This window comes from Triticum urartu, chromosome 7A, assembly GCF_056163025.1.
Source record: "Triticum urartu cultivar PI428250 chromosome 7A, HENAU_Tu73, whole genome shotgun sequence".
NCBI classification, from domain to species: Eukaryota; Viridiplantae; Streptophyta; class Magnoliopsida; order Poales; family Poaceae; genus Triticum; species Triticum urartu.
In genome coordinates, this window is record NC_141879.1 from 628,560,970 (window position 1) to 628,572,821 (window position 11,852).

The window sequence follows — 11,852 nt, forward strand, 5'->3', positions numbered from 1 at the left end:
AATGATGTGGTCTTTCAAAAAACTTTTTTTGGTGAATACGCTTGAGAGCGTATCTTTTCATTGATAGGAAGAAAAAGAGAGAATACAAGGGGGGGGGGGGGTGATCAGTGTCTAGTGCGCAGGCAAGACAGGGAGCAGGGAGCAGTGATGACAGGCTGCTCAGCCCGGATACATGGCTAAGGACCTATGCCAGCAGCGCATTTAAACCGTGAGCTCCAGCCCTAGCCCAGGAACGTGCGTCGTTCTGGATAAGCTCAAGAAGCCGGGAGGTGGTTGCGCTGCTTCTAGATAGACCAAGCCGTCAGGGTTGCGAGGGTGGCAAGCCCCTTGCGGTGCCCTGTGGGGGAGCTCATGATCATCGAGGAGCACCAAGGGAGGAACTCTTCGGGACCGGACGGAGGAGGGACGGTGGCGCGCACCCAAGATAGGACATCATGCCAAATCTGCCTGGAGAAGGGGCAGGCGATGATAATATGTTGCATGGTCTCAGTGTCCTGGTCGCAAAGAGCACATCTGTGGTTGTGGGGGAGACCGTGGCGAGCCAGTCTATCGGCAGTCCAGCAGCGGTCAAGGTCAGCCAGCCAGGTGAACATCTTAACTCGTAGGGGGCCCAACACTTCCAGGCGAGGCGCCAAAATGGGGCGGATGTGTCGCCGACAAAGAGGGCTCGATAGCATGATCTGGCGGAGTACTTCCCATCCGCAGTCCAGCGCCAGACAAGGCGGTCTGGGAGGCAGAAAGGTGAAGGTGAAGGAATCTAGTCCAGAGTTGGACGTACTCCACCAGCGCAGTGGGCGTGAGCGCGCCACGCAGGTCCGCGATCCAGCAGCGGTCCTGAAGCCCATCTGCCACGGTGCGCTTGTGTCACCGACGGGGGACCAAGGGGAGGAGGGCAGGGGCGATGTCCGCAATGGCCATGCCATCAATCCATGCATCAGTCCAGAAACGGCAAGACCTTCCATCCCCGAGAACCCAAGTAGTGGATGCGCGGAAGATGGAGGAGTCAGCATTAGAGGGCAAGTGCAGGTGTGCCCACGGTCTGGCCGGGTCGGTGCGCTGCAGCCACAGCCAGCGCACGCGGAGGGAGATCCCTTGCCGATGGAGGTCCGGAATGCCGAGGCCGCCCAGATGGAGGGGGCGGCAGACGCGCTGCCAGCTGACTGGCCTGTGGCCAATGCGGGTCTCCTTATTGCCATGCCAGAGGAAAATTCGCGGATCGTTCAGTTCACTTGCTTGAGAATCGTCGGGCAGAGAGCGATGACAACCATGATGTGGGAGGGGATCGCGCACAGCACGTGGCGGACGAGGGCGAGACGCTCGCCGCGGGACAGGAGCATCGCACGCCAGGAGGAAAGTTTCTTGGCCAGCTTCTCAACAATCGGCCGGAGCGACGAGGCGGACGGCTTCCGGAGCGAGAGGGGAATGCCCAAGTAGGTGATAGGGAAGTCCATGACAGTGCAAGCTAGCTCGCACGCGATGGAAGCTCGCGTGGGGTCATCGCAGCGGATCGGGGTTGCCGAACACTTGGCAAAGTTCGTGCAGAGCCCGGAAGCCTCGCCAAAGACACGAAGCAGCTCCCGAATGACCCGGAGATCACGGGTCGAGGGGTGGCAAAATATGATCACGTCGTTGGCATAGAGAGAGATGCTCGAAGAGGCGTGCTGAGTGGTGAGTCGCTAAAGGAGGCCGCTGCGGTGGGCATGGAGAAGGAGGGAGTTGAGAGCATCAATGGCAATTGTAAACAGCATCGGGGACACGGGATCGCCTTGCCGCAGCCCGCAAGCGTGGGCGATGGGAGGGCCGGGGGATCCATTGATGAGGACGCGCGTGCTGGACGTGGAGAGCAAGATGGCAATCCACTCGATCCACCGCCGACCGAAGCCTAGGTGGCGGAGCACATCAAGGAGGAAAGCCCAAGATACCGTATCAAATGTACGTGCAATGTCGAGCTCGAGGAGGACACGAGGCACGCGGAGGTTATGAAGCTGGCGGGCGGTCTGCTGGACCAGCATAAAATTGTCATGCACGCACCGCCCTGCGATGAATGCACTTTGGTTGGAGGAGACGAGCTGGCCCAGGCGAGGAGCAAGGCGAAGCGAGAGGACTTTGGCGATGAGCTTCGCGATCAGGTGGATTAGGCTGATGGGGCGGTAGTCCGAGAGAGAGGAGGCGTCCGGCTTCTTCGGGATCAGCGTGATAAGGGCTTCATTGAGGCGCTGGAGGCTGCGCCCGTTCATGGTGTAGAACTTGTCGAACACCTTGCAGACGTCGGCTCTGACTGTATCCCAGCACGCCACAAGGAATTCGGCCGTGAATCCATCGGGGCCCGGGGCTTTTCCACGGGGGAGTGCCTTGACCGCAGTCCAGATTTCTTCCTCGGAGAAAGGCAGCTCAAGCTCCTCGAGATCAAAGGAGCGGTCGTCGATCTGTTGCAGGTCGAGGGAGAAATCATGGGGTCTTGGAGTGCCAAGGAGCGAGGAGAAGTGGTGGTATGCCGCCTTGGCCATATCTTGCTCAGTGACCGTAGCGCCCTCATGCTGAAGGGAGAGGATGCGGTTCTTCTGGTGCCTGTGGGCCGCGTGGATTTTGAAGAAGGCGGTGTTAGTCTCGCCCTCTTTAAGCCAGCCAAACCGCGCCCACTCACGAGCGATGGATCTCTCGAGCGAAGCAAGTCCAAGGTAGGCACGCTTGAGGCTGCGTCGAAGCCAGACCTCAAAGGGGGAAAGAGCCCGAATGTCCTGGGCAGCGCGGAGGCGGGCAATAAGCTCCCGCGCAATCATAAGTTGCAGGGAGACGTGGCCATGAGTGCGCGCGCCCCAACTATGGAGACGGCGAGCCGTGATCTTGAGGCAGAGGTAAATGCGCCGGAAAGGGTCCGGGTCGTGGACGGAGCCCCAAGCAGCCGCCACCGTGTCCTGAAAGCCTTCAAGTTTGATCCAAAACCGCTCAAAGTGGAAGCGTCTCGGGCCAGCAGAGCGCGGAGTGCAGTCGAGGAAAAGCGGGCAGTGGTCGGACACCGTCGTGGCAAGGCAGCGGAGAATAGCATGAGGCTGTGTGAGATCCCACTCGGAGGTGCAAAGAAAGCGGTCGTTACACACAAGCGTGGGCGAGTCCCTCTCATTAGACCAGGTGTAGAGGTGGCCGTGCATGTAGACGTCGCGCAGCTCCGTATCAGCAATGAAGCGACGGAAACGGTTGGAAGTGCGCCTGTTTATCCTCCTGTTACTTTTGTTACTGGATGAGGAAATGAGGTTGAAGTCACCGCCGTGGAGCCAGGGGCCAGCGCAAGAGTCGCGGGTATCTTGCAGGTCCTCGAGGAAAATTTTAGAATGATGTATTCCTGTATTGTACAGTACACCTGATCTTTTCTGATATGGTTTCTTTGCCTGGTCTTTAATGTGGCCAGATGAGAATGCGTCCGTTTTCGTGATGATTATTGCTGCTACACAGCTATGGTCTTCGATTCTTTTTTTGCTGCGACCGTTGTGATGTTCTTTTCTTTTTTACCCAAGATTTCATGGTCTGCTCCTTCTGTTCTTACGATGCAGTGGCCGTGCATCTTGCAATTCCACAAAAATAAAATGTATTTGCAAGAAATGTAAAACTAGTAAAGTAACAATAAAAGGGTGACTAGAACTTAACAAAAGTAACTTAAATCACAAAGGTGATTGAAACTTAACAAAAAATATATACCGAAACTCAACTGGGCACGTAAAAAAAGACTGAAACTTCAAATGCTTAAAAATAAGGAGAGTTAGTTAATATAGTTATGCGTCCTTCACCTATAAGTAAAAGAAGAAGAGATTGTGCTTCTTTAAATTCATCCATCAACCATCATCTGCCGGATAGTTAACTAGCGATGATTTTCACCAATATTCAGTTGTTGAAGGCATTTGTGTTGCAGTTATGCACCCTCGCCCTCACCACTGAATTGATAAATAACCGGCACTAGTGGTGCTACAAATTTCATAAGAATAAGAAAAGTGTTCTACGTTGTTAGTTGTGCAAGCATGGGGAAGACATCCATGGAAGTTGATGCAAAGTTGACATACTGAGACCACAAGAATACATGGGAGTGGGAGGTAGTAGGAAACTCAATTTGTGGTCAACAAGGATATTGTCAGATGCTATCAGAGAGCTTTGTACCAATAGCCAACCAACTCGGGCTGCGTAGGATGCTGGAACAAGCTTTGTATACCGCTGTCGTGGCAGCCCAAATACCCTGCCATGACAGCCATTTCAGCCGCCACGGTAGCCGAGAAGCTAGCGCACATACAAATCATATTCTCCTGGATCAGCTAACCCATCTCCCACACCTCATCTGCTGATAGTTAGGATTATGTTAAGCCGATCCATGAGCTGTTGTAACTTGCATAAATTTCCTGAAATTGAATATATCAAGTTGCCACATAGACTCTTCTCCCTCGATTTCTTTCATGGTATCAGATATTCATTACTGATCCACAGCCACGCTTCCGCACCTCCCACTCGCCATGCCCTCGCGCGCTTAGTTCCTCCCACTCCGGGGATTTCAATCCCTTTGTCGTCCTTGAGCCGGCCACCGCCGCCAACCTCTGGCATGTGCACACTCAGGATCACGTGCCAATCACCCTCAATCTTTACAAGCCCCCCTTCTCCACCTGGCGGACGTACTTCTTGCTGAAATTCTGCTAATTCCAGATCCATGACCATGTCGACGGCTCCGTCGGCGCCTGATGCATGCCAATGTGAACTGGATGGCGGTGGATGCCACCATGGGAAAAATTTCCATGTAAGCGGGCTAAGTACTTGCGGCTCGAGGTACAATGAAACATCATTTATTTCCATCAGAACAGTAGGCTCGAGGAAGTTAGCAAGATCCCATTATTTAGGTAAAGACTCCACGAAAGAAACGGTTCTGGTTCATGAAGTAGGAATCACTGAGCGGGCCGTGAAGCTTTGCGCCTTTTTGCTGAAGATGCCGACTCGAAGTAGGAATCACTAAGCGGACCGTGCAGCTTTGCACGTTTTTGCTGAAGATAGCGACTTGATCTCTGGATCGGTTTGCTTCATTTTTTGTAGCAAATGATCTTTACAAATATCATTAAGCAAGTAGAGAAAATATCTCTTAAACATGTAATGGAATCCTATAATGTTTATAAAACAAAATACTAATTATGTTCAGTGAATTTGAAGTACTCACAAATGAAAATTAAATCACAAGGGATGAAAATCTAATTAAGACGACTAACGTCTGAACCTGTATTGCAGGCAATCAAATCACATCATATGTATGGTGTATGTATTTTCTAGTGCCAAATGCTTGTTGTAGCACACTTTCGGTGATCGTCACAACTTTCATCATGATCTCCTAGCGCATCCAAGCAAAACTTGTTACAAACCTCTCTATTAAAAATTGTTGGAAAACTCCATACTCCGATAGTCATTCCATCAGTCTGGTCTTGCACGGTGGATCTGGATCTCTCCATACAATGATCTCTATTCTTATTTTTTATTTCCTTTTTTAGATTTCAACTTCTCGATTAGTACTCCAGGTATGGCTCATATCGTAGTCGAGAGACCATGCGGCTTCATCCATCCACATGTTCTAGCCTATGTTCAATGCCAAATGTCCATCCGTCAAGTGTGCCCAACGAAGGTCCATCAATAGGGAGCAACCCCCAATCAAAATCTTCATAGATTGCCTATTTTTATGATCCATCGATCAAAAATAGTAGACCAAATGTTCATGTATCTGAATGCATATTTTCCTTGCGTTCTTGATGCGTAGGAGGCACAGTGAATTTCACAACATCCAGGAGTCACAAAGGATCATGTATCTATGAGCGTGAAATGTATCTACAAGAGACCACCACACCAGTGCAATCACGCTGGATAAAAGTTTGGTCATTGACTATCATCAGGGAAATGAATACTAACAAAATCTGGTAGAGCTTTTCAGACAAATGTACCACCTTTTATTTTCTTGCTGAAAATAAATAATTGTGTTCAACCATTATGCACTTAATAAGAGAGAATTAAATCATTAAGCTTAACCTTTTCTTGAAGAAGGAAAGCATCATTACTACCAGCCTCAGCATCAAGGAATGATCCTGACAACCACCAAATAGATAAATCAGCACAACACAAATTAGCCGCAACTAATATATCCAAAGGCTCTACTTTTCTGTCTATTTTTCATAACTAAAAACACAACACAACTCAAAGAGGTCTCCCAATAATCTTCTCAGTTTTCTTCCTACGTAGGGTCGGTAGCCCTCCTTTAATTAGGGGCTCGATTTGCCACCCTAGCTCACGTTCAAGTTGGTTGTGCTATGTCAAATTTACATTTGTCCATGTCTATTGTACATGCCATCCGACATGTAGAGATAGTTAGGCATTTTTTTTTGTTTTTTCGAAAAGGAGGGTGACCCCCGGAGTTAACTTCACATGAGTACGTGACAACCTCCCCTCTTGCACCCTCCACGAGTTGTGAAGCACCCAAATGTTCATAGGTGAACCATCTACATATCTCAGATAAGTATCCTTATCTAGGACGAGCAAATTTGTTTTTCTTTTACATTTCAGACTTTTAGTTTACCACACCTTGTCATACCCGTCGATGGGAGTGTATTGGGCGTGATGGACATGGGCCGATGGCTGTGGGACAGAGCCGGTGACTTTGCTCCGCTAGCTACAAATGAAAGCAGTTTTAGCAAAGCGAGACATCAAACAGAAAGGACTGAACCTGTCTTGTTCCCCTGCCCTGCTCCCGTTCTACTCCGAATCCTCTGCTTTTTGGTGTCTGCTCTCTACAAGCAGCAAGTATCCCAAGGTCGCAGCTCTCCACAAGATGTATTTATATCCTCCACCTTCTGTTCGACGAAGTCGTGGCCTCGGGCTATGACACACCTCTCTTCATCCCCATCATTGTTTTGGTACCCTCTAACACATATATTTGCCCCTGCCTTTTAAGATCCATGTGCACCTCATGTCCATAAAAGGAGCCCCTTTCCTTATTCCCACCCATTCCACACACATCCATACCTTTCATAATTATCGCCTTGCATACGAGGGAGTTCAACACTTACGGTTCAATGGTGTTCTTGATCCTGCGTACCACCAGTGATGTTATCAAATACCTTGATGAATTGTTTGTGTATGTGCTCGAACTCATATAGGGATAGGAGGAATGGGGAAGTTCACTATATCGTCGCCTATTCCGCCACCACATACCATATATTCCATAAAGAGAGCTGAGCTCGACCTCGGCTGGCAAAGTGGATTGTTGGTCGAAGACCCTTCTGTTTATTTCGAGCCAGATGAACTGGAGGCAAGCCGTGATCACTGAGTTTACCATTTTCCGCTGCTTGCCTGGCACCGCCGTGGTCACCCGTGGCCACCATTCATGGAGCCGGACTTGGGTCATCGGCGTGAATCAGTGTAGCCGGAGAGGCATCAGCAGCGAGAACCGCACCTCCCTCTAGGAAGGACATCCCATCAGCATATGGTCATTGTCCTCAGGTAGTTGATCGCACAACTTACGGCCGTCAGGATGTTGTAATCCGTCGAGCGAGGCGATCCACGGTCCATTCCGCGGACAGCCAGTCAAGCGAAAATTTTCACCACGCACGGTGCAACTTCAGCTCCAAAAACAGAGCCAGATATGCCGATCTTGCAGAGTATTTTCCATGCGAAGCAAGCCGTCAAGAGAAAGAGTCATCCTCCGGTCTCACCATTCGCAGGGTGCCCAAACTACGAGGTACCCGGCAACCGCCTGGACAGAAATCAGGCCCCTAATGCCCCTATTTCGGACAAACTGCAGAAGATGGACGGCCAATTGTTCCACCCCCTTGCCATCCATCCATCGGTGACGCCAGAACATCATAAACTCGCGATCGCCGAGAGAAAACCAGAGTACGGCCTTGAAGGTTAAGGTCCACGGCTCCGTCCCGTCGAAGAAGCAGAGCGTGACCGAGACCGAGAACAAATATACATGCATGTACACATCTGAGCTTTCCACATCAAGGGGCACAAATTCTATTTTGCAGGCACGTACCTTTCCTATCAATGTCACTCGGGTTCAACTAGCAGAGCGCGTCTGCGTCTGTGTTTAAGAAAAAACCCGGCAAGATCGTTTCTCAATAGAAGCAAGTTGTTGAAAGCAACCTCTGGTACATTCTACTGCCACAAATCTTGGTCGACATGCCGATATGGCCTGTCCGCAGCCTGCGTGTCATGACTTTGACCGCCACGCTAGCTCTTGTGTGTGTGATGGCGACTGTACATAGCACATGCCGTCTAACGCGCTATTCTACATGTACGTGGCCGGCCCTAGCAATTCTGAGGCCCTAGTGCAAGTGTGCAACCGAACAAATCCATTTGATAACAAAGAGAGAGATTAAGGTGGTGATACACCTAGAAAAATCATTAAATTAGCATCGTTGGGTCCCTGCCTTCTTTGAGACTTGTGGTAATCTATGTGGGGGTGAAAGTAGGGGAAGAAAGAAGAAAGAACGAAGCGTCCGTGTGTTTTTTTAGAGAAAAAGTATCAACGGCTGGCTCTGTAGTATATACACAGAACATAAGAATATAAGATATGGGCCCCTCCCTTGGCCTAGGCTCTGTACGTGCGTGTAGTGTAGAATATGCACGAATTTGGGTAGGCATGGAATCCCTTATGGCCTTATTGCTGGTGCACAGCACAGACACGCAGTTACGTATTTTTTTTTCGTTGAGGAAAAATGGTAAGGGCATGCAGTGATCTGCTTAGATCAGCATAGCTTTGATGTTTCGCCAACGCTTTGTTTTCTCCCGCTAATTAATTTGGTCTCCTACTAGTGGAGCAACCGGCAGGTATACCCACTACAAATTTCTCTACGTCAGTGCGGTGACAGGTATGTTTCTTTTTCTTAGCCAGAAAGAAAATATCTGAATTTTTTAAATTAATTACCGCAAGAAAATATCTGAATTTTGTCTATATATACTGGGCCGGCGGGCTAGACCGATAGTATCCTTGCTCCAGAGTCCAGACCATAGACCTGAACCACTCGCTAGTTATATCGGCAAGAAGTCAGCAAAGCTCGTCGATTAATGGCGGTCAAGCTCACGCTCCCAGCGCAAGCACTGCTCTCCCAGGTGGCCAAGCTGGGCTCCCTCCTCGCCCTCCTCCTTCTCGCGCTGCTGCTGCCCGCCTTCCTCAGGGTCGCCTACGGCTACCTCCTCTTCAACGGCATCGTCCTCGCGCTCGGCATCCAGGCCTTCGTCGGCAGCACAGCTTCCATCGCCGACGAGTCCTCGAGTACCGATCACGCTGTCGCGCCTGTAGGCGTGGCCGCCTCGCCGTTCCAGAGGGCTGGATCAGTCCGTCCCGACGACCGGACGACGGTTGCGGATGATGATCGTGTGGTGGTTCCTGCTTATGTAGCGAGTAATATAGTCGAGCTGAAGACAAAGACCAAGGAGGTGGTGCTGAAGGTGCTGAAGAAGTGCCCGTCGACGGCGAGCATCTTCTTCCTCAGCGCGCTGAACGGCAGCCAGGCCGGCGGAGAGGAAAAGGGACGGCAAGAGGAGCAGGATGATTTTCAGGTCGACCTGTTGGACGGCGACGTGACGATGAGTCGGCAGGAGCTTTTCGCCAACACGGAGAGGTTCATCGGCAATTTCCGCAAGGAGCTCAGGATGCAGAGACAGTAGCCCGTTGGAAGCTAGCATAGATATTTTTGCTTACCTTTTTTTTTCTTAGTTTTAAGTGTCATGGTATGTAGGAGTGTGTTTAGTGGGATGCGTCCCAATTAGCCCACGTCTGCAACCCATGTTCATAGGCTTAGGATTTTCGGTGTGTTTAGGTTTATGAACTTGACATGATCTTAATCTTAAGGGCATCTCCGGCAATCCGTAAATTTCCTTCCGCGTCCGCCCATAGAGGGACCAGTCAACGGACATGGATGCGGAAGACCGCCATCCAACACTGTACGCATATATTTCAAACACTTTTCAACAAATCAGATGAAATTCATTCAAACACAGTGTATTCCATATAATCCGGCCGAAATCGTCTACATTCTGGATATATTTTAAGTAAAAAAAGTAAAACTATGTGCGGGTACGGGGCGGAGTTCCACTCCCACGACACGGATACACTACACTAGTGGTCGACCGGCCACGGCGGATCCCTTTGTCTTCTCCATGTCCGGCAGCCCGCTCATCGGATTGCCGGGAGCCCTAGAGGTATATTCTCCCCCCGCATCTTCCATATGTCCGGCTGCGCTGCTCATGGGAGTGACAAAGAGGGTTCTTCAGATGGAGAGGAAGGGGTGGCTCCTCTGCTTCCGTGGAGTCTAGACGGGGCCCATGATGGTCTGAGATAAAGAACCGGACAAATCACCGACTGTACAAGCCGGCAACACGCCGGGCGGTGGCCTTCCTTGGACAAAAGTGGTGGTAGCCTCCCGTGTTCTACTTTTCCTCGATGTTGACGGCGGACGCGGACGCACTAACCACCGACTCATTGATCTCCGCGCAGCCGGCTTCTTTCTGTGCCGGCAGGGCGCAGTTAACGGTGTATGGCGTGGTCGTGCTGTCCTGGAGCAACTCGTCGTTCCTCCGCGAGTTGGCTTGGAGCAGCAAGTTGCTGAACCTTTCACCGGCTTTGAGTGGCAACTTGCTCTGTCGGACTTGGAGGTAGAGCAGCGAGCTGCCTCGCTCGTATCCAGCAGGCTCGGGGGGCTACCTAGCCGGCTTTTATGCCGTAGAAACTGCTATTCCTGCTCGTCGGATGCCATCGAAACGGTAGAGAAAATGGCGAAAGATGGAGATGGGAGCGGCGGAGTGGTGCAATTCTTGCCCGGCGTCTAGCCTCCTTTAAATAGCGGATGGGAGGAAGAAGCTTGCCCGATGTTGTGTTTAATGCTGCCCGCCCCTGAGCGGACGTGTGAGCGAAGTAGGTTTCTCAGTTTCCACACGGGTTTAATGGAGGCGTATGAATGCGGCGAGGAGGCGTGTTCAGCCGGACGTGGAAGGGACGGCGCCCTCGGCCGGCGCACCGCGAAGGCAGCGAGAGGTCATGCCCGTCTTGAGCCGTCTTCAATGTGGAGCGGCACGCTCTACAACGGTATGAATGCGGACAACTGGCATAGGGCGGGAACATGCGCGGGCGAGGGAAGAGGGGATTTGGGTGGGCCAGTGTGGTCGGAAGCGGGCTTGAGTGTTGTCCGGACGTCTGCAAAGCCCCCCACATTTGTCTCTGGTTTGCAGCAGAAAATACGTCTGGATTGCTCTGCGGACCAATATAAACCGTGTTGGATGGTACAACACATATGGACCACAATCCGGATGGTTACGGGCGGTTTGTGGATCGACGTTAGAGATGCCCTAACTGTTACTAGTCTCTCAATTATGTGCGGCAATCTCAGAAAAAGGTGAATGCCGGTGGCAAAACCAACATGTAACCTGTTTTTTACGGACGTTGCTTCTTCGCACTCTAGAAGCACTAGGCATGCAGATGGACGCGTCCATGAAGCCTGCGAGCGTCCACATTCATCAATTTGCATTAGCATGGTTATTATTAAATTAGCAGTGATTAACTGCTTCGTTTTTCTTCGCAGACAACCGCGTTCGCTTGCATCGCTAAGAAGCACCCCGATGACGTACAATGGGCAGTCCGGCCTAGGGGTAGTAGAACGTGTAGCCGAGAAGGATGCCGACGTTGAGATATTGATGTGTAAGTGTGGTTTAATGATAAGAGCGACTTGCTCCTTTTGTTCCGTGTACATGTATTTGATTTATTAATAGTTTAATGCACAAATGCCAAACCTTTTAAACTTAAATTCATTGTATGCTAAATCTTTCTCGTGCAAACACTACATGAAACT

The 11,852-nt window shown here is 50.7% G+C and overlaps 1 protein-coding gene across 1 annotated transcript; it reads left to right on the forward strand.

Annotated features, from left to right (window-relative positions):
- Positions 1–8,653: 8,653 nt before the first annotated feature.
- Positions 8,654–10,104, forward strand: LOC125521440 (uncharacterized). Its single transcript, XM_048686493.2, has one exon. The coding sequence runs from the start codon at positions 9,073–9,075 to the stop codon at positions 9,673–9,675; it is 603 nt and encodes a 200-aa protein (XP_048542450.1). The 5' UTR covers positions 8,654–9,072; the 3' UTR covers positions 9,676–10,104.
- Positions 10,105–11,852: the final 1,748 nt, after the last annotated feature.

Bases quoted from the DNA above. Each gene is read 5' to 3' on its own strand.
- LOC125521440 (XM_048686493.2), top strand. From the start codon at position 9,073: ATGGCGGTCAAGCTCACGCTCCCAGCGCAAGCACTGCTCTCCCAGGTG.